Raw genomic sequence first — 24,701 nt, forward strand, 5'->3', positions numbered from 1 at the left:
TGTCGAAAAGGAAGGTCAAAATCAAAATATGTTCGTATTCCGCATCGCCGACAGTTGATTTATTGTGCTAACATTTCTTGAACGCTTTTTGCATTATCAAATTTAGACAATATGAGAATTAAATGTTTGTGGGATGGTTTTGTAATTTTTCGTTTGATGTCGGCATATAATTGAAAGGATAAGCTGTAAGTGGAATTCTGTCTTAAGGCAATTAAGGCATTGTGCCTTAAGGCAAATTGCTGGAACTTCTCGTACCAAAATTAGATTTTTGAGAAACTATAAATTAGACAAAAAATTACTTTTTTTTATTATTTTTTTTTTGAAAATTTTTTTTTTCTTTATTTTGACATATTTTGGAAGATTTGAACTTTTTTCAAGGCAATCGTACTGCTTTAACTGCATAGAGACAAAATATAAAGCGCGAAAGCGCCGCGTTGCGGTCTAACGGATAAACATTGGTACGGAACCCATAGTAATGTAAACAGAATTTATACTTATTATTAAAATCTCTATAAAATATCTGATAATTTGATGTGCATATGTCTAATGATCATTTTTGACCGCCAAATGGCATTTTTTTTTTTTACTTTTTTCGTTAGATCTCCGAAACCGCTGGACCTGCCCTTATATCTCGTAAAAACTGAGATACCGTTTTTGGCACTTTTTGCCCCATATCTTCGAAACGGCTAGACCTGCTTCCGCCAAAAACTAATCAGCACGTCTCCTTATCAATACGAATCGAATGTTTTTTGAATTATTCAAATTGCTTCCTCCGTGTTCCTGAAATCGTCGACGAAAATTTGTATCCGCGCACACATACATACACGCACACACACACATACATCCATTTTTTCTAAGGTATACCAAAATATTCAGAAACCTCTGAAACGTAAAGATATATAAAAATTTTCATTTTCGATTTTTTTGCGATTACTATAACTTTACCCTACGGGAAGTTAAAAATTAGTTTGTCGAAAAACTAATATTCTAATTTAAAGTTGATTATTTTTAAATGATAGTACTAATAGAGAATGGAACGGAACGCAGTTATGGAACTGAGATCAACTACAATTTAGTTGCAGGGAAATTTTATATATGGTAGTTCCCAATTTGCACTGCAATTTCTAATCTAAATGGGCTATATTCTATTCGAAAGATATTTGTCAAAGAAAAAAATAGTTCAGTGATATATTATTCATATATTACACAAATCTCTTTTTGCTTTAATACATTTTAGATTCATCTTTAAAACGTTGTGATTCAGCTTAAAATAGTTTTATAAACTTTTATTTTTTTGATAGTGACTGACTACCCAATGAATTGTATCATTACATATGTCATTATTTTCACAGATTCTAATTTTATTAAATAGAAATTTATTCAACTCATTATTTCAACTTCGTGCTACTATTTTTGATTATAACCGTTGATACAATCTCTGAAATATTCTGGAAGTTCTCCTGATATGAACGTTTTATAGTTAACGTTCCGTAGAGTAAATTATAGTAATCGCAAAAAAATTGAAAATGTTTGAAAGCCTCTTCTGAACATTTTATCATACCTTTTAGAAAAAATGAATGCATGTGTGTATGTTTTTTCTTTATAGCGAAGGAAATGCCATTATGCATCCCAGACTAGTCTTTTATCTGGGTATGTCGGACTCAATACCGCCTGGGTATAATATCCACTAAAATCTCCGCTTTGCCCTTGCTGCTGGTCTCCACGGAAACCGCCGTTAGGCATTACTTCGTGAATGTTATGATCTTTATGCATGTGTGCGGATACAATTTTTCATCGACGGTTTCGAGAACACTGATCAACCTATTTGAATAATTAAAAAAAAATCCTACTTATAAAGAGACGTGTACTGATTAGTTTTTTTTGCTGAGGCATGTCCAGCCGTTTCGAAGATACGGGGCAAAAAGTGCAAAAAATGGTAAATCAGTTAATGAGAGAAAGTCCGATTTCAATAATTTAATAATATTTTATTCGTATTGACAAAATGAAGATTTGTTTAAATTTTTGGAAAGGCAGGTCCAGCAGTTTTGGAGATTCATAAAAAAAGTAACAAAAAATGTCATTTGGCGGTCAAAAACGGTCATTAGGCATACATAGAACTTGTATCGGAAATTAAAAATTTTAACAAAGCTTTAAATTTTTTGAAAACTTCGAGAAAATTTTTGTTCGTGATTTCATACAGAATTGGCCCGACCCTGGTATTTAAATGATTTTGATGCCATTTTATAGCTTTTTTGGAAAAAATCCGATTTTCAACTCCCTAGCTTATCATTTGGCCTAGATATCACTGAAAATATGCGAAAGTGGCCCCTTTTTGTCACAACTGTAAAAGATATCGACAAACAAATAACGCCATTGTATTAACATCGGTGTGGACCATATTACTAATAACAAATATTGTTGAATAATTATTTGTTAGTCTATGAAAAAGTGAAAATATTTGTTTGTTTCAAATTTTCGGGTAGTGCGGCTGTTTGGACTAATTTTCAATTAGCATCGTTAGAAAGGCTATTTACTTATATTTATGCTATCCAAAATATAGTTTTAGTCCATGTGGTAGAACACATTCAAAAGTTGAAAAACCTTGGGCAAGTGCACGCTCGCGCTCATAGAACAGCCGCGTAAATCGTTTCTCTGAGACTGGAAGTGTTTGTAACAATTATCTTATATATAAAAATGGAGCTCTCGATCAAATGATTCGGTAAAACTCGAAAACGGCTAAACAGATTTGCCCAGTCTTAGTTTTGAGATGGTCGGTAAGGTGAGATATTATTTCAAAATTGCGTAGAAACATTACATTTTTAATTTGAAAATTTTTGTAGAAGCGTAATTTAAATAAAACAATTGACGGTGGCTAATACGTGAAATGTCAAACGTTTTTGACAGATGATGTTCAATTACGTTATGATTTAATTGTAGGAAGTAGTTTTGTAGTTTTATTTATATACAAAAACGTTAGTAAGCGGGCCGCAAGTGTTACTAGAGACTACCAAAAATGCACTTTTTGGCATATTTTTCTCAAACACGGTGCTCTGAAAGATCTCATTTGTATAATTATATACTCATTGGTATTTCTAAAACATTTTCTAGGTTATATTATTTTTTATTCATATTATTTAAATTCAGAACCAAAATTTGGTATCGATCATAGGGACATTTTGTCGAATAACATTTTCCCAGTTATAATTTCCCAGAATTTATCGAAGAATAGATAGAAATATATGAAAGTCCGGGGTTAAAAAAGTCCACCACCAATGTGTCAAAAACCACTAAAGTTAAGCATTGTTTAACAACAATATTTGAAAGTAGAGGGAAAAAGATGTATAACCAGCTATAACCTTGATTCTTATGAATTTGCTATCGGGAGATAAGCGGTAATCTTTGAAAATCCATAATAAAAGTATTTTCTTCCGTTCGTAGTTTTTTAGCATTAATTAAAAATATAATTGTTTTGTAAAATACCTTTAAAATTAAAATAAGACATTAAACCCTTATTGTCTATAGGGTAAAAAGTCTAGGTAACAAATTTTTTAAAGACCGTAAAAAAGCATCTTTCTACAATTATGAAGTAGCTGACAGTTTTACTGAACGTAGCCAGATAATTGTTCCTTTGAAATGTGTTATTTGTTGTGATATAATTGGTTTGATTTATATAACATCATTAATATTTGCTCAAAGTCAAATTTGACCTTTGTGCTTCGCCCTGCTCTACATATATAGTTTTTATTAAATTAACTTTAATTCATCGAATGTTACTTGAAACTTCTCAAAAAGCAGGTCAAAGAAGAAATACTTAATTCATTTTCTATCTCTCCTCGGAGAAATTTGAAAATTTTTTATAAGCTCAGTAGTATTATTTACAGTTATATCCAAAAAGAATCTGAAAATCTTGAAACGTAATTAATAAGTCGAAAGACCAAAAAAGACTTGGATGGGATTATACCATGTTTTCTATAGTAAGTGTATAAAACTTCCAGTTTGATTGTATTGATAAAATATAGACAAACTAATGGGGTTTATAATACCTCATTGTATATAGCATTCAAATAACACATCCTTATACACTTAAAGTATTAATATTTTTGATTCTCTAGAAATTGTTTAGAATATACCTTACTTAGCAAAACAACGTTTGCCGGGTCAGCATGTTCATATTTCTAACTTAATTATGTAATGTAATGTAATGCGTTATATTCATGTATATATATGGTATATTTGGTGATAATAATTTATTTCGTAAATTAGTAATATCTTTTTGAATGTCTTAATTATATGTAAAATATATTTTATTTTATATGGTCATATTTCAAACTAGAGAATGAATTAATTTTATTTTCATGTATTTGAAGATTATCCGATGTGACGCGGTAGTGATATTCATATTATCTTTAAATATAAATCGATAATAGATTCCAATTGAAAATATTTTATTAAGTTACTATGATGTGAAGCGCAATGAAGAATCTAAACTTCTTGATAACCCTGTGCATTTAATGTGATTCCATTGTGAAAACTAATTTTCCAGTTAAGCTTTTCGAAATTAAGCTGGGTTTTCAAGTGCTGATGGTTTAACGAGCAATTTTCGATGAAGAGTCTTCGCCAAATGACTCATCAGCTGATAAAAGGAAAACAATATTATAGCTGCACGTGAAGCCGAATGATTAATTCGATCAAAGTCTGGATGTGGTCCAAAAAGACATTCGGGACTCATTAAAAGAGTTTACTGTTTAAGAAGATCGATTGCTTGATAATCATTCATCCGTTTAAAAGATGTTTTATATAAGACATAGAGTTCGACATAAGTGCTTACATTGTAAATGATAAATCTTATCGACTCGTAATTATTTTGTTGTTTTGAATTTTATGTGGTAATGAATCATAAAGTTGGATATTAAGATACAGCATTTTAGAACAATGATGCCAAGTTTTGAAATATCAAAACATAATTAGTGTTTATGTTTATTATTTTTTTAAACTTTGTGTTTTTAGCTTTTTTACATTAAGTTGCGGTTTTTTATTTGGGGCAGTTTTATTAGAGATTGTTGATGAGCATAAACATCATATTATCAGGAGAAGATGCATTGCTAATCATTCTTATTTTACGAAATTATATACTAATTTTTATTCAATTATTCTACTTTCCAAAATGGATCACGTGACTATGAATACTTATTACTAAGTATTCATAATCACGTGATTTCAAGTTTTTTCTAATCATGGTTTTATAAATTCAAGATGGTCAAAACGCAACGTCTTCGTCTCATGATTGTCTAGTCAGCATCTCACTACAGACCTTGAGTATTTATACCGGAAACATTTTCATCTATTATATATTTACCTTTTCTAACCATTCTGGATTGTCGCCAAGAGATGCTCTAACTTACATACAGAACAGTGTAAATTTATCTGAATAAATGTCAAAATAACCCATTTGTAAAATATTCCGTGCACACTTTTACATCTCACTGTGTAGTTTCACCGTTTTGTAGACTCATTTATTGATGTTTTATAATACTTACAACTTGTTTTTTAATCTCTAATTGCGACTGTTTGTAAAATTATTATGAGATAGATTACATTATGCCATTTTACTTTTGATATAAAATCGTAATATACCGGATTTGGCCTGCCAAAAGATTTGAGTACGGCTTAGTAATATTTTTCACTAACGGTGAATATATTTTGAATCTAAAACTTTGTTGTCATAACACAACTTATTTTTAACTTCCCGTAGGGCAAGTTATAGTAATCGCAAAAAAATCGAAAATGAAAGCTTTTATATATCTTTACGTTTCAAAACCTTCTGAACATTTTGGCAAACCTTAGAAAAAATGGATGTATATGTGTGTGTGTGTGTGTGTGTGCGGATACAAATTTTCGTCGACGATTTCGGGAACACGGACGAAGCGATTTGAATAATTAAGAAAACATTCGATTCGTATTGATAAGGAGACGTGCTGATTAGTTTTTGGCGAAGGCAGGTCTAGCCGTTCCGAAGATATGGGGCAAAAAGTGCCAAAAACGGTAACTCAGTTTTTAAGAGAACGGAACGTCCGATTTGAATAATTCAAAAAACATGTTACTTGTATTTTTACATTAATCAAATTTTAATAAAAAAAAATTGAATTTAATAATATTTCGAATCAAAAGTGTTCGAATACGACAATGATGTTGGGGACTTTAGTACATATAATTTTAGCATACTCCAGATTTCAAGAAAATAGAAATCACTTATTATATGAATTATACAGAGAGAAAAATTTAGTTAAACCATTGAATATATTTAATTTAGTTTCAAATATTAAGCATTATGTTTAAATATATAAATAGAATTTGAATTTGTAAACTTTGTTGATGGTTAATTTGTAAATTTAAGACCAAATAATAATAAAAAACGTAAACCTATATTAGTTTTTGTTAAATTGTATTTAATTAACCCTTTTCGTGTCGCGACAACTTACACTTGATGACTTACATGTACGAGAGTACGAGTGGTAGTTATAGGTGACATTCACAATCAGTGTTACGAATTTGTTTAAAGTTTATCACTTTGAGTTAAATTCAAGAGAATTCTAATTCTTTATTGTAATTTTTATTTTGAATCGCGCAAGTGCATGAACAACGTACGTAATCATATGCCCTTATTCTATATTTTCGAGAGAAAACTACTGCTTGATATCAGACTTTCCGATGCGGATATCGAATGTCTGATTCAAAGTGGCGGAGTAAATTTGAAATAGAGATACATCGATTTTGGACGATTTTTTATATTAAGTATCATTATTTTTAATATTATCTGCAAATCCAAATGTAATTGCCGGTCTTTATTTATTTTTTACGCGCACAGAATCAAGACTAGCATTCGTAATCTTTCGTTATGTATGTCATTCATGTTTTGAATCTTACAAATGTTGTACAAGGCGGCGCATTTTAGCGCAAACAGTCTTGGTGGGTGAGTTGTGATTCCTTTGTGTATAAGTGAAATATTATCGATCTAGATTTATGAGTTTGCTGATTAGCATGTAGATCTTCAATATACAGTGCGGATTTAATCAATGTTTCATTTTATAGTAAATATTGTATTATAGCGTAATAAACTACTTGTGTAGACCGGCCTGGAAAATTTTGAAAAGTTGAATTTGGCACTTTTAATGAGATAGAAATCTAGTAATCTAATTATAAGTTGTGCTAATTACATGTTATGTTAATTGTGCTTTAATTTTTTGATTTTAGTTTGTATAAATATCTTTATTGTCTTGACAAACAAGATATGTTTCGTGAGTTCGATTGAAAGTTGCTTCAACAAATTGTATTAATTTTTCACATGCAGTATGATTATTTGTTAATAAAATTCTTCGACCAACTTTAATTACTGGTACCAGAATCTTACTAGCGGGCGTTTTGCTTTTACTTTTTGTTTTAGGGTAGTACAATCAGTTTTTCAATTTACTTTTAAGATTTTTTGTTAATAAAGTCATTATAGCCATTTTTGCATCTCACCATACTGTTATCTTGAATTTGGAAACACTATCATATTAGAAGTCAAAATTCTTTGAAACTTTTTGGAAGTTTCCTAGCATTGTAAAAAGTTTTTTCAGAAATATTATTATTAAATTATTAATAATAATTTTAATTACAAAGATAATTAATGATATAATTAACTCCCGTAGCAAAAAAATCCTAAATGAAAATTTTTAATATATTTGCATATCTAAACATTTTGGCATACCTTAGAAACAATAGAAGACTGCATTGGGCCTGGATCACTCTTTTCATTAGGTCCTTGGTGCTTTTCTTTCGCACATTTACTGCTGGTGGGGTTAGTGTCAAATACACTTAGCAATGCATTTTGGTCAAAAATTTTCTGTTCCAGCCAGCGCAGTTATCTTACTTGATAGGTCTTCTAAGTTTCTATTTGATCGATCTTTTCTAAAGTATCGCATGATGGTCGCTGGCAGTGTAGATGTCAAATCACCCCCCCCCTCCCCATTTACAGTTACCTCTGATGAGGCTACTGCTGGCAAAAGTGGGGTCTACAATCGAGTTTTCATTGCCTTTGGTGTACGTCGGTGTGTCACCACTAAGACAAAGTCTAGTACTAAAAGCTTCCAGTAGTGCTTTCCTCGTGCTTATGTGTGCTTGCTGTTCCAGTCCATAGCCCAGGAGTTGAAGTCCCCTATCGCCACTGGATGATGTTGCTTTGCGACCTTGGCCAGTCGATCCAGAAAATTAGTGAATTCCGCAATGGAGAGACTAGATAGTGCGTAGCAGCTGTAGAAGCGTATGATATATATTGTTGCTGATACAAAGCCGACGCTGCCTGTGTTAAAACCGTACCCTTGGTTGGCCAGTTAGATGTTGTATGGCTCTACTAAAACTACAAGGTCTAGCTATATATCGGGCATCTCCTATATTTCACAGGCTTCTCCATCTTTCGATTATATCCTATGGCTCTTTGCACATTACTTTAGCCACATCCTCAAGGATGCTTGCGATTGTCTTTTGCAGTCCTTAGGTTATGTTTGCGCTCTATTATTGATCTTATCTACAGTAGTATGTATTTATGTATGTATGTGCAGATATAAGATTTCGTCGTCAATTTCAAGAGCACAGATCAACCTATTTCGATTTTTCGATTCCTATTGATGGGAAGAAGTGCTCATTAGTTTTTCAAAAAATGCGAATTTATTTTTTGAGAAAAGGGAACATCCGATATGAATGATTCAAAAGCCATTTTACTTTTGGGAAGGCAGATATGGAGGTTTCGCAGATCAAATTAAATAAAGATGTTTCAGATGTTTGCCTTAAGGACGATGCCATGCTCCACTAGTTAAATATTCAATTATATCGAGAATTGTAAGAAGTGTGCATGGCCAGAACATGTTTGATTAGTGCCGTTGATAAATTTTTCTAACCGTTTCGGTCGTTTTGCGTGCTAATAACTCACGATAAGTCCGCTGCAGGCGGCTTGGGACCATTTTCCTACCGCCGCGATCGGGGCCGTGCGCTGCCAGCGGCACCTCGGCATGAGTCACCCGCGACGGGAATAGTCGCTGTGTGGAGTCTCTTCCTTCGGATACAGTGTGCACGCATTGCCAGTTGGTCGACAATCGCCTTCAATGCGTAGAGGGAAAATTTGGGATTTACGAACAAATCGTTTCGTTAGTTTAATCATTTGATCAGATATTCGACAAAATTAACTTTATTGATTGATACTGTCGAGATGTTTTTGGCATTTTTGAATAAAGTGCCTGAAATTATCTCTGTATAATACGATTTGTGACATTCTTGTGAAGGTGTTGTTGCGTGTGATTAAAATTATTCAATTAGTTTATACTATTTACAACTTAATCATTAATGCAGACGTATTTTAAATGTGATGGTGCCACTTGAAACAATGTGAATCAAAAGTTATTTACAAATATGAAGATATTCATTGTATTTTAATAAGTTCTTGAAACAATTGTAAATTTAAAGAACAAATACCCGTTTATCGTGAACGAATATGAAAAACGGAAGCGAAATGATTTGCGATCGACAGTCTACCAGGATTATGTCGTCAGCGTATTGGATAATTTATCGTAAGGCATTGTGTTTTTGTATCACACTTTGTATTCAGATTTGAAATGTTTACTTTCTTTAAAATAAATATTGATAATCGTTGTAGTATATTTTTTTAACAGTATAGAGATCAGTTTATGCAAATACGTATTTTTTGTGTGCTATTAATTATTGTATACATTATTATTTTTATGTGCGCTCAGTTTATTTTTGTTTATTATGTAAACAGTGACTTGCTTTTCACATAAAACTCAATCAAAGATTTTAAAATTTATTATATCTTTCTGCTGAATTATAGAGGGGCATTTTGAAACGAATAAAAATTTATTTCAATATCTCATTTATAAATACCGTTTTTTTAATATAAAATATTTTTTCCATTATTTTTATTTACAAAATTTATTCGAAATATTATAATGTATTTTGTGTCATGAAAATTATACCGATATATGAATCTAATAATCCTAATCCTGAGTTAAGTAAACGGTTTGTCTATTGTTGCAAACATTTGATGTTGAGACAAGTTATATGAGAAATGACTAAGTTTTATTTGGAGTTTCGTGTAAACATTTCGTGTAAACATAAAATTAAAAACAAATTTATTTTAAACTTAAATCATTTTTCCAGAACGCAATAAATATTTATGTTTCCATTGCATGTGTTATATGAGAAATAAGTAGTTTGAATTTGTAATAAACTTACAAATAATGAATCATAATCATGCAGCATAATTTTGGATGATGTCCAAGCATTCAATTTTGATCAAGAAATGGATTAAAATTTGCGATAATATTTACATTTGTCGCTTCTAACATATCTTCCGAATTTTTAAATAATTAATTTTTTTTATAAGATATAAATTTTAGCACTAGAAAAAATATTTTGATATCTTCATTTTTATGTTTATAGCAATATGTCATTTCACGTTCTTTTCGCAACAGTTCATAACATTCAACTGGCGGCATTTTGAATTTGACATAAATATATAAAGTTATTTTATCCATTGATTACTGATTTTTTCCTTCGAGAATTTAATTCTGCTACAGGAGTTTCAGCAATTTGCCTTAAGACATGATTCACCACTAGTTTGTAGATAATTTTATGCTCTACAATTTTGTCTCATCTTTACGTGGTTTCCCACGTAAAGTAAAAAAACGCGCTAAGCACACAATCTCGTAGGTGGCGTTTTCAAAGTGTTATATCTCTAAAAGGGTAGCTCGGAGGAAAAAAAGTTTTGATACATTTTTTTTAGATAATGTTATGCTCTAAAATTTTGTTTCAAGTAATTTTGCTATAAAACTGATCACTTTGCTGAAAATCGCGAAAATTTCTTTTTTTTACCTTTGACCTTGTGCCAATTTTTTTTAGCTCGTACCGGAACGATGAGGACTTTTGAGATCTCTTTTATAATTGTATTTTAACACCTTGAAGCTGCACTGGAAATAGTGCTTTACTCGTGGAGGTCGTCTATACCAGATAATAACGTGTGTCCACCGGTGGACATGCGGTCTTCTACGTGTTAAGAAATTTTACCAAGTTACAGCTCATTATAAATTATTGTAACCTTCACCATAATTTTAGGTTTAAATTGACCGGGCTAAATATAGATTTTAAAATTTTTATATTTGTAATATTATCAAAATATATTTTATGGATAAGTTTATCGGTTAGTTGACCATGTTACACGAGAAACAAGTATGCTTCGCAGAATTACTTATTTTCACTTTCGTGGAACTGTTGCTAATCTAAGAAACATAATTTGCGTAGTTTTATAGTTCTTAAAATTACAGGTTATAAATGGAGGAAACTAATTAGATTTTATTATTTTCGAATAAAATCTGTTATTTCATTCATTTAACCAGTTGATTATGACGCTCTTATTAAACTGTGCATTCAGATTTATTTTGAAGTACAATTTCTCCTTGCAACTATTTATTTTATACCTGCTAATCAATTTATTCTAAATATCTTGAAATTTGAGAATGATTTTTTTTAAGAATATATTTTTCAAAAGTTGCAATCTAAATAGCAGATGGTCAAAGATTTATACGCAAAATTCTGCCAATTCTCTATGAGGAGTATATTTTTCAATCGTAATTAACTGGTTAAATTAATAGGTATATTATTGCTTATTCTTTAGTTTTAGATAATGGTTAATATGTACTACTACAAATTGAAGGAATGAATTTTTATTTATTTCTTCGTTGCTTTTCACTAGTTCGACATACACTAAACTTCAGCATTGCGCAATTACCTATTTCCGTTTATTTGTTTGTGACATGCCTATGAAAAAAGATATTTTCCACGCGTTTTTGTCGTAATTAAAAACGACAAGATCAAAAGGTTTGACAGAATTAGACTAATATAAGAATCTCCTTTACTCGTATACGTTGGCTAGTACAACCACCTTGATCGTAAATGTCAGCTCGCTTACTGTGAACTTCAAAAGCTATTTTGTTATACATATATAAGCAGTTCCGTTTTCTACTGAATTCATTATATTTGAGGCATTTTATAATATGATTTTTGATTGATTGATTGTACATTATAATATTTGTTTTTTTTGGAGTTTCATACTGTATGTACATATACATATATATATATATATATATATATATATATATATATATATATACTAGCAAACCCGACGAACTCCGGTTCGCCACCAGATGGTTTCGTGAGAAAGATGGAGAAATTTTTGTTTGTTTTATATTTGAAAAGGAAAAATTTGATTTTATTACACAACAGTAATGAATTTATTTCGATTACAAAAATGAAGTGTTTTTTAGTTGAACTTCTCTAAGTAAATGATAGTAAATCCGTAAATTATCCATTTCATTGAAGTGCTCTATGGTAAACCACATTTTTAATTTGTTGGTCTGACGTTAACACAAATAAAGCAGATGGCTTTCCAACTCGTGAACAGGCAACGTATAACTGCCCATGTGAAAAACAATGATTTTCTTAATAATCTATTTGAAATTTATCCCGCAAACACTAAGCGATTGGCCGTGAGACTTGTTATTGCGAACGCAAGGCGAACTGGAAATTGCAATCGTTTGAAGTCAAACGGAAGACCAGTCGGAATCATTGGTATGTCACCAAATCGTCAGCAATATTTGATTGAATGGTGAAATTCAGTGCGTGTACATCATTATTCTTTGCAAGAATAATGATGACTTAAAGCAAGTATTGCTCGTTGACTTAACCAAGCATAATTCTGATAACTCTCACTAATGTCATTACTCGAATTTTTAATCACGGTGCGTGAAGTTCCAGCAACTTGCACTAATGCACGATGCCATGCACCACTGCGGAACCTTGCGGAGACCGAGACCTTTCCAACGAATGTAAAATTGTCGAAATCGGTTCGTGCATTCTGGAGTTATATCGTCAGGAAGGAAAACCCGACTTATTTTTATATATACATGTAAATAATCTATTTGAAATTATTTAAAACAATTATTGATTATTTTTATTACTCGAATTTCTAATTACGGTGCGTGAAGTTCCAGCAATTTGCATTGGCACTCATATGCATTATGACTTTGCTATCGGGAGATAAACGGTAATCTTTGAAAATCCAAAATAAAAGTATTTTCTTCCCTTGGTAGTTTTTTAGCATTAGTTAAAAATGTAATTATTTTAAAAAATAACTTTAAAATTAAAATAAGACATTAAACCTGTTTGCCACAATTTTCTACAATGATGAAGTAGCTGACAGTTTTACTGAACGTAGTCAGATAATTGTTCGTTTGTAATGTGTTATTTGTTGTGATATAATCGTTTAGGTTTTCACAATATAGTTTATATTTGCTCAAAGTCAAATTGGACCTTTGTGCCTCGCCCTGCTTTGCATATATACTTTTTATTAAATTTCTATTAAAGACTTGGTTTGGATTATACCATGTTTTCTATAGAAAGTGTATAAAACTTTCAGTTTGATTGTATTGACAAAATATAGACAAACTAATGGAGTACGAGGTGTGTTCAAAAAGTACCCGGAATTTTTAAATTTCGCGGGTCTGGAGTGTCTGATTGTCAAATTTTTTTTTTATTGTGTTGGTATACATGCCCCTAAAGTATGATGAAATTTTCAGCTATATTCACTGTTTACTTTGTCTGTGGTAGTCGCTAAGGTTCGACGTGTTTTTCTGAGCTCGGCGATTTTTACAATGGAAGAATTGAAAAGTCAAAGAATTTGTATTAAATTTTGCGTAAAAAATGAAATAAAGTGTAACAAAGTGTGTGAAATGTTACAAAAAGCCTATGGTGAGTCTGCTATGAAAAAAACAAGTGTTTACGAGTGGTATAAGCGTTTCCAAGATGGCCGCGAAGACGTTGAAGATGACGAACGCTCCGGTCGACCCAGCACGTCAACAAACGATGAAAATGTGAAAGAAGTGGAAAAAATGGTTATGAATGATCGCCGAATCACAATTAGAGAAGTTGCTGATGAAGTTGGCATATCAATTGGCTCATGTCATAACATTTTTTCAAATGTTTTGGGCATGAAACGAGTGGCAGCAAAATTCATTCCAAAACTGCTAAATTTTGACCAAAAAAGCAATCGCATGAACATCGCTCAAGAGCTGTTAAATGACGTCAACAACGATCCAAGTTTGCTTGAAAGGGTCATAACTGGTGATGAAACATGGGTGTACGGTTATGATGTCGAAACCAAAGCCCAATCGTCCCAATGGAAGAGCCCAGGTGAGCCAAGACCGAAAAAAGCACGTCAAGTTCGATCGAATGTCAAGGTTTTGCTTACTGTTTTCTTTGATTATAACGGCATAGTGCATCAAGAGTTCTTACCACAAGGTCGTACGGTTAATAAGGAGTATTACCTTGAAGTTATGCGACGTTTGCGTGAAGCAATCCGAAAAAAACGCTCCGATTTATGGAAAAACAATTCATGGCTGTTGCATCACGATAACGCACCTGCTCACTCGTCGTTGCTTGTTCGTAATTTTTTGGCCAAAAACAATACCGTAGTCATGCCCCAACCTCCATATTCACCAGATATGGCTCCGTGTGACTTTTTCTTATTCCCAAAGTTGAAGAGACCCATGAAAGGACGGCGGTTTTCCTCGATTGAAGAAATAAAGGCCGAATCGCTGAGAGTGCTCAAGGACATATCAAAAAGTGAATATCAAGGGTGCTTCGAAAATTGGAAAAAACGCTGGCATAAGTGTATTATATCTGGGGGGGACTACTTTGAAGGGGACCACATTAATGTAGACGAATAAATAAATATTTTTTTGAAAAAACGAAAATTCCGGGTACTTTTTGAACAGACCTCGTATATTGTTTTTATAATACTTCATTGTACTTAAAGTATTAATATTTTTAATTCTCTAGAAATTGTTTAGAACATACCTTGCTTAGCAAAACAAAGTTTGTCGGGTTAGCTAGTATATATGCACACACACACACATATATATATATATATATATATATATATATAAATGATGAAAATCAGGGAAATGAGCTTGTGTGCTTTGACTGTTGAACATCAACAGTGAAATATCATCAAAAATTATTCTTGTGGGGTTTTCGAATTATTATTATCATTCCATTTCTTGTCATTGTTTCCAAAAATAATAAACAATCTATTGATACTGGTAACTAAAAATAATGCAATTTATAAATGCTGTTGATTATGAGTTTTATTGAATGCATTATAATATCTTGTCAAAGATATTACCTTGAAATTAGAGTATTGTTAGTGTCCGAGCAGATAGCAAAGAACCAGACCAATACTGCATGAACTGTAAATCATCACTTACATCAACATTAGTTGTCATAACAACCTGTATCAATAATTCATTTTTTATGGAATTATGCTGACGTACATAAGTTTCTTGATCAGCTGAATAACTACGTATATGTAGCAATAAATACTACTGAATCTGTCTTGTCTATAAAAATAGTTTTGATTGTACTTACTTTGAAATTATATAGCAACTATGAATAATAAAATACAACCTTACGTTTCTTAAACAGCACGCCATTTAATTTCAAACATCTAATTTGATTTGTTTGTTATTATAATTATTTACGAGTGACGATGTATTATAGTAATGATTTTTATTAAATATAGATTTCGACGACATAACCTCAAACATTGTTGCTTGACATTTTACGTTTTGTAATCCACATGGTCACAAGTAGAGTATGAAAGATATCAAGTAACAAGACGTTCTCGACCAACCATATCAGCTGGTTTCGAATGACCACATCGATGGCCAATGACGAATCAGTATTTGTCGCGTAACGCATTACCATTACATTTTCGTTGGGTTCTCCGTAGTAGCGCCTAAAGAAGTTTTACTTCAAAAAAAAATTATTTAACATTCATGTTGAATGTTGTTGCAATGCTCTTTCTTTAACGTTAAATCTATGCATTTTTTAATAATGATTTCGTACGTTTTTATTTGAATGGGGCGTAGTTGCCATAAGTCAATTTCAATTATTAACTTCCCGTAGGGCAAGTTATAGTAATCGCAAAAAAATCGAAAATGAAAATTTTTATATATCTTTACGTTTCAGAGGTTTCTGAACATTTTGGCATATCTTAGAAAAAATGGATGTATGTGTGTGTGTGTGTGTGTGTGTATGTGTGTGTGTATGTATGTATGTATGTGTGTGTATGTTGCGCGGATACAAATTTTCGTCGACGATTTCGGGAACACGGATCAACCGATTTGAATAATTCAAAAAACATTCGATCCGTATTGATAAGGAGACGTGCTGATTAGTTTTTGGCAAAGGCAGGTCAAGCCGTTCCGAAGATACGGGGCAAAAAGTTCCGAAAACGGTAACTCTGTTTTTAAGAGAACGGAGCGTCCGATTTTAATAATTCAAAAAACATTTTATTTGTATTGACAAGATGAAGAATCGATACAACTTTCATGAAGGTAGGTCCAGCGGTTTCGGAGATATAGAGAAAAAAGTAAAAAAATGAGCCATTTGGCGGTCAAAAATGATCATTAGACATATGCACATCAAATTATCAGACATTTTATAGAGATTTTAACAATAAGTATACATTTTGTTAACATTCCTATCGGTTCCGTACCAATGCTTATGCGTTAGATATATTTTTGGTACGGGAAGTTCCAGCAATTTGCCTTAAGGCACGATGCCCTAATTGCCTTAAGACAGAATTCCACTTACAGCTAGTTTCAATTACATTTAACATATTTATTTATTTATTTATTTATTCATAAGCAAGCCGTAATCAATAATAATAATATGCGAGTTCTATAAGAGTATTCAGTAAGGTGCTATCAAAATGAATGCACTTTGATAAGATTGTTTCGAAGGACAGTGCTGACCGTGACTAGTTTTCGTCACATGTGTTTATGCGCACGAGGCCAGAAAGATGCGCCAAAGCGACGTAAATCTTTCCGCTTCAATCGAAACCTCGAATTCAAAACGAATCAGTGTAATGTGCTCCGTTGTTTTGCAACCAAGGACCCATTGGGTGCTGCTGGCATTATTATAAGGAAACCACAGTACGCCGCAACACACATATTTTTTTTTTTTTTTTTTCGAACAGCAATCAAAATCTTACGTCCTATGAGCTGTTGGGCTGAAACTTCTCCTTACTTCGTATTTTTTTAGATGGTAACCCAATGGTTAATCCATCCATATTTGATGATTTAATTTAAGTTAAATACTGTAACTTTCCGTATGGGTTAAAGATTTTAAATCTTAGTTCGTAATCCATAGAAATGTAAACAAAAAATTGTACTTATTTTTAAAATCTCTATAAAATATCTTATAATTTTATGTGCATATGATCATTTTTGATTGCCAAATAATATTTTTTAAACGTTTTTTTATTTTTTCTTCGGTCCGCTGGAACAATTAAGTCAATTTTTCATTCCGTGAATACAAGTGAAATGTTTTATGGAATCACTCAAATCGGACGCTTCCTTCTCTCACTAACTGTATTGCCATGTTTTTGCACTTTTTGCCCCGTATTTTTGGAACAGCCGCCCCCCTATAGTGCTTACGTAATACTTGAGCGGCCCCTAATCAGCACGCCTCCCTCCCCATCACGTATGTGTGTATGTGTGTGTACGGATACAATTTTTCGTCGACGATTTCGAGAACACGGGTCAACCGATTTGAATGATTCAAAAAACATTCGATTCCTACAGTTGACGAGACGCTGATTAGTTTTTAGCCAAGGCAGGTCAACCAGTTTTAAAGATACGGGGCTAAAAGGGCCAAAAATGCTAACTCAGTTTTTGAGAGAACAGGGCGTTCGATTTAAATGATTTAAAAAATAATTTATTTGTATTGGCAAAATAAAGAAATGATAAAATTTTTGGAAAGGCAGGTCTAGCGGTGTCGGAGATTCAATAAAAAAATAATTCAAAATGTAAAAATATTCAAAAACAGTCTATTTAAAAAAAATCAAAAAATTTCAAAATTTAATTTTTTCAAAATTTTCAGAAAATTTTACAGCTTAATTTTTAAGCCTTAAGGCACTATGCCTTGCACCACTTGTTAATTTTTCAAAGCAACCGTTTTCGAGAAAACGTTAACAAAAAAAGCGAATCTTGCGTTCTGATACATATAGAAAACACATTTGGCTCATACTATATGTTTATACTTCTTTCAAGTTCAAATGATTCGGGGTAAATGCCGAAATTAAAGTTGTTTTTTATATAGTCAAAAAAAAAACAGAAATTGGTCTCTTTCGTAATTGAAATTATATCATAGGGTAATTAGGTAAAGCTTATTATAAGGTTGGTCTATATGTGCCTATGGGGACAGAACAACTTGAAAATTTCAATTTTTAAACGTTCACACTTCAATTTTAGTTTTTCAAATATATAATTTTTTACAACAATGTTTTATAAATTAAAACAATTTATAATTAATAATTATTTTTAAACAAATGTAACATTATTGTTGTAAAATAAATAAAACTTATAGAAAAATATTACTTATATTCCAAATTTTTGGTTATGAGTGTGACGTCTATTAGAGATCAGATATATTTACTTTATCCCGGATGCAAATTACTTGGCTATTTTCTGTTCAGAACATTCTGATAATTCGTTTTCGGAAATAATATAGTTTTAATAAAAAATCAGTACAATATTTGTTAAATTTTAAATAGGTTATTAACTTCCCGTAGGGTAAGTTATAGTAATCACAAAAAAATCTAAACTGAAAATTTTTATATATCTTTACGTTTCAAAGGTTTTTAAACATTTTGGCATACCTTAGAAAAAATGGATGTATGTGTCTGTGTGCGTGCGGATACAAAATTTCGTGGACGATTTCGGGAACACCAATCAACTGATTTGAATAATTCAAAAAACATTTGATTTGTATTGATAAGGAGACGTGCTGATTAGTTTTTTGGCGAAGACAGGTCTATCCGTTCCGAAGATACGGGGCAAAAAGTGCCAAAAACGGTAACTCAGATTTTAAGAGAATGGAGCGTCCGATTTTGATAATTCAAAAAACATTTTACTTGTATTGACAAGATGAAGAACTCTCAATAAAAATAAGTTAAAAAAATGTCATTTGGCGGTCAAAAATGTTTATTGGACATATGTACATCGAATTATCAGGTATTTTATAGAGATTTTAATAATGTGTACACATTTTGTGTAATTTTTTTGGGTTCCGTACCAAGATTACGGTATGGGAAGTTCCAGCAGTTTGCCTTAAGGCACGATGCCATGCACTCGGCACCCCACTAGTTTACTGTGCATTCAGCAGCATTATTTATCGTATATTCTTGTTCAGAAAAACGTGACTTATTGAATATTACTATCAATGCATGTCATGTTCGTTCTGGCACTATTCCAATATTTTACACAAGACACTTGTAATTAATCTTACATCTCGGTTTGACTGCCACTTCACTTAATAATAATCGACTCGATATCCTTCAGTCATTCGAAAACAATTTTAATCTTTTCATTGCGAATATTCTGTAAAATGCTATATTTATAACCGAATTATATTTATTTAGATAAGAATATGGTACATGAAACCATATATTTATATAATTTGTGAACGTATGAGTATGTTACATTAATATTTTGTGAATTGTTTGTGTTATTGGTCTCATAAATTCTAGATTGTCTTATTCGAGACCTGCCTTGTTCTATCATCAAATAAAAGCGACCAAGTCAATGGATTATTTAAAAAAATACTTCATTTCATTTAAATGGTGCTTGAAAAGATCTATAATGCTCAATAATAATCAGTTTTTCAATAATAGGAAACACTGGCGGCGGTGGAGGTGACCAGAATGCTTCCGAGATAGACGGATCATGCATGGACGATGCGGATTCTGATCTGGATTCCATGTGTCTTACGTTGGAACCGCATTTGAGACCTGCCACACCAGATCAGACAAGTAGGCTTTCTATGAAAATTCACCACGAACACAAACAAATAGTTCAAGAATATCTCAAGGTTAGTTTACTTTTATAATTGATTCACATTCTGGCGATTTCTCTTATGCTGTCTCATTGCTTATTCATATGGCGGGAAAATCATGCTCTTATGGTTAAAATGAGCTTGTGCAGAATAATTTTAGTGCTAATAATTTGCTCACGGGTTGCATAAATATTTTCCAATATTTATGGATGGATGGAAATATTTATATTTTCCAAATATTTCTATTCATGTTCACTATTTATTCATTTATTTACTCTTAAGCTAGCCGCGGTAAATACTATTAAATATTATATCTAATAGTGTCAGACTGACACTAAGGTAGAAGTACTTTTTTATTGTTCCTGAAGTTTGAAGTTTAAATCTGAAAATACAATATCATAATCGTTTATTTAGCTTTCTCATCTAACATTAAATAACATATAATTTAGTTTTTTATAGAAAAATGGTAACTTATATATCATTGTAGAAACAATCCTAACTTACTAAAATAAATATGATGGGCGCACATAATAGCCCGGTCAATTTAAACCTAAAAACAGGATGAAGGGTACAATAATTCATGATGGGCTGTTACTTGGCAAAATTGTTTAAAATACAATTATAAAAGAAATTTCAAAAGTTCTCATCGTTCCGAAAAGATTTACCAACCCAAATCAACAAATATTATTTTGCAATAGTTCCTTAATAAAAAAAATCATAGATCCGTGAAATAGGCCTACTGGAGAAACCACGTAAAAAAACGCGCTAAGCACACTACCACATAGGTGGCGTTAAACGTACTTATCAAATTGATACGTCTTTAAAACGGTGGCTCTGAGCAAGAAAAAATAATGATGCATTTTTTGTTTTTAGCTCGCATCGGAACGATAAGGACTTTTGAGATTTCTTTTATAATTGCATTTTAAACAATTTTGCCAAGTTACAGCACATTATGAATTATTGTATCTTTGAATGCGTAAATTGACCGGGCTATAAGGTCAAACAGGAAACAAACTGTTCAAATTTTTTATTTGATGTGAATTTATTTGTTGAAGTCATATCGAGTTAATTTTACAGTACCATAAAAACAAGCTTGATTTATTTATATTGAAATGTTATTCATATTTAAAAACAGTGAAAATCTCAATCTTTTGTAAGGTACGTGCTTCAATTAGTCTGTCTTTTTTATAATAGGAAATATTTGAAGCCAAATTTAATTAAAGTTTTGAGTTGCTCCAATAACAATATAACAATTAGTAAAATATATCATATTATTAAAATGTTACGTTATTGATAATATATTCAATTTTTTTACTAAACATCATATCATTCTCAATTTTTATTCTGTTTAGTATCTTTATTAATTCTGTTTAGTTTTAGTCGTAGTGGTGGATGTTATCATTTCGAAGAAAGTAAACAAATTAGTTATAATAATCTGCTCTTCTGAATAAGCTTCAATTTTTATAAAAGTAATTTCTGATGCTTTGTAAAAATAATTTACAAAAAATATATAGACATCACTGTAAAAGCAATATTTATAATTTTACGAAGTATTTGATGTATTTAACATGAAACTTTCATTATATTTTCGGCGCTATTCGCGATGGACTGTAGATATCTGTACTAATGCTTTGCATGCTAATGCTAACATTTCTAACATTCTTTATAGATTAGTAACAACTATGTTAGAATGAATTTTGAACCCGTTTATTGCACCAAATTCATCAATCAACAAGTAACATCTGATTCGAAATGTGAGTTCCAAAAATTATTTTTAATAATATAAATTAACAAGGCAATTTACAAAAATGGAATAATTGTACTTTGGTGTATTTGTCAGCAAAAGTAATAAAAGTATTCAAAACTAGTCAGGAATATGTTTGATTGCAGAGTTAGTTGGAATTATCTAATTAAGGTAAACGTGCACTATTTCGGGATGGTACATTATTCCTGTTCACGGTCGGTGAAAAATAATTTTATACAATGGCACATCAATTATAATTTGAATCCTAACAAAATAGCACGATTTTCGAATTTAAATTTTAGTTTTTAAAGCTTCTGAGGCATCGGTCGTGACCCGATCGCCATTCTGTATGGGCTTGTTAGCTAGTTAAGTTAATGTGACGGTTCCATTGCTCAAGGTTTTTATTCAATGCCGATAAGCTTAATCTATTTAATTTTGTGAAATTATTTATTAATATTAATAAGTGATTACTTTTATAGTTAAATCGAGCATATATTTGTCAAGAAATTGTCAATTTCATGACTCTCGTAATTAGGTTCACGCTGGTATGTACGTATATATGTAGAGATCTAGGGACATCCCTGTAAACGGTAGTTTGGATTCGATTAAGGCAGTAATCTTTTGGAATAAAACCATTATATAACCTACATATTAAAAAAACGAAGATACAACGTAAGTTATTAAATTAATATGAACTGCAATTACTCGAAACTACGTTGTCAATGCTACTCTTGAATGCAGTAGCTTTCTCATAGTATAATACAGTTTAATATAAACTATTAAAATTATAATCAATATCAGTAAATACCGATGCGCATAATTTTCGATTTTCAGTTTTTCAAAGAACGCTTGCTCCAATTATACATTTGTATTGTTAATTAAATAAAGTATTGATAATGACTGTTGCTATAATAATACCGGCTCTTATTTTATTTTCGTTTTGGAAGTTTTTCAACTTACGACTCCCGGCTTTGTCACGAGTCGAATTTTATCCCGGAATTAGGGACAAACTCGTGATTCAGCAAAATGCCGATTATTTCTATAAATAAAATTCTACGCCGCAAAATTTTGTTCTGTAGTGATCTTATAAGTCTAATTTATAAAATAGAACAGTTTTAGCTCGTTCACTTTCCTACTTTTTTCACAAATCATCTTTAAAGTCAAACGTTTCTTAACATCCCGTAATATGGTACATTTACCTTAATCATTATGTTCAATGGTAAGTTTAGTTGCTTTTGGTGCAACAATTTGTTGTCACTTATTATAACACTCACATAATTATTTTATTTGAGAATTTTCACTTTAACCTATTTCGCCTTGTTACTGGGCCTGTTCAGAATTCAACCCAGAAAATCCAGCAAAGAACAATTACAAGAAACAAGAAATACATCTGTCGCGAAAAATGAAATGAATTTCCGAATGACCTAATTCTATGAACAACTAAAAGTCACACTTATTCCATATGTTTTCATTGCTTGCTTGTAAACCGATGAGCTAAATATTTGTCATTAATATAATTCGATGATTTTTTAGGTTCAGACTGAAATCGCTTACGTTTCGAGACATCGGTCCGAATTACGAGAATCGCTGAACGACGAGCAACGCCGACAGCAGCAAGAGATATTGAAACTTGAAGACGAGAAAGAGTCTCTTGTAAAATTGTATTCGAATCTACGAAAGCAACTGGAAGTGATGCAAGCGAATACTTTAAATGCGCCAAACGATCCGAATAGCCATCGGGCGCACAACAATGACGGCTGGGTCGTTGTGCCCAACTCTAGGGCCAGGGAGTGATCAAAAAATGCTTTTGAGACGTTTTGTATTATGCTACCATTTCTATATCTCAATCACAGTTGTTGTAAAGTAGTTACTCTTTATTAACAAAAGGCATATTTTGCTACGATACCCTACATTAATTTGCGAATAGCAGACATTGGTTTTTCAAATATGCTGATATGAGATTTAAAAACAAAAATCAGGAAAAAAATCATCGGCTCCGTCACAGCCGCACATTGATAAATAGAAATATATTTTGTTTTGACCATTTACATCTTGCTGCCCCTTCGAAGGGACGGACAACGCATATCTAGCATATCACTGGGTTGTCTCTTTTAAGGGGACATGGCTCAGGGGGTTTGTATAGACAATGGCTTAGTTCTTATTGAAGCATCGAATAGAATTGATCACTATTTAAAAATTTACTAATTTTAATATAATCTTTTTTCTTCTCAATATTGCAAAACAATCCAGCAATTTGTAAATCAAAATTTTCTTCAAAAATAACGAGACATAAAAAAATTGCTCTTTATCTGCGTAATGATAAAAAAAACTATGACGCTAAGTAAATACAACGGCACTGGAATCAACCTGCTATGCCTTTTGGAAATTGCTTTAAACTTTAATATACAGTGGAAAATGGTCAAAAATAAATTTAGATATTATTATAAATGTATGTTCTTCAATGACAAATTTATATAAATCAAATTTATAACATTATCCTTACTTGGTTCTGAAAATTATACTCAATAATATTACGCTTGCAGCATATACGTTCTTGCCATAATGCCCATGCTGCTAAATAAATTGTTAGAAAAGAAAAAAAAATCATATAGACAATGGTGTATTATGTTTATTTATCTAAATACTTGATTGGTGTACAGAAATAACCAGCATTTTGAAGTAGCCCTGGTTGCACATTATACATGTACTATATTTTAACACTTAACGGACAGCGCAAATTTGGTATGTTTGCTCCTAGTTTCCTTAAATTATTCAGAAAATTAGATTATATTATTATAGAACATGATTCAAAGGATAGTATCTGCAATAAAACTTTATTTAATCAATTATATTGATTTATTTAATATTTTATAATCATATTTATCAAAACTTTTAGTATTTTTTAGGCATATTAGCATTCACATTCATGTAAATGTACAAACGTAAATCTACAGGG

At 31.5% G+C, this 24,701-nt stretch overlaps 2 protein-coding genes across 3 annotated transcripts in view; one reads left to right on the forward strand and one right to left on the reverse strand.

The window, feature by feature from the left end:
- LOC113378260 (mitogen-activated protein kinase kinase kinase 7-like) overlaps positions 1-24,555 on the forward strand; it is a 53,233-nt gene extending 28,678 nt beyond the window's left edge. Inside the window, exons 9-11 of one of the 2 annotated variants that reach the window (XM_026618791.1) lie at positions 19,841-20,037; positions 21,671-21,755; positions 23,279-23,420. In XM_026618791.1, the coding sequence (XP_026474576.1) occupies positions 19,841-20,037; positions 21,671-21,755; positions 23,279-23,289 (293 nt within the window). In that variant the 3' untranslated portion in view covers positions 23,290-23,420. Of the gene's footprint in view, positions 1-19,840; positions 20,038-21,670; positions 21,756-23,278 lie in introns of both variants that reach the window. The other variant, XM_026618790.1, reaches the window with a different exon arrangement.
- The window catches only part of LOC113375859 (protein lozenge-like), a 454,691-nt gene that overhangs the window by 208,118 nt on the left and 221,872 nt on the right, over positions 1-24,701 (reverse strand). The window lies entirely within an intron of this gene.

Source organism: Ctenocephalides felis, unplaced genomic scaffold (assembly GCF_003426905.1).
Source record: "Ctenocephalides felis isolate EL2017-DRISC unplaced genomic scaffold, ASM342690v1 CF-g0.4_SCAFFOLD_01886, whole genome shotgun sequence".
NCBI classification, from domain to species: Eukaryota; Metazoa; Arthropoda; class Insecta; order Siphonaptera; family Pulicidae; genus Ctenocephalides; species Ctenocephalides felis.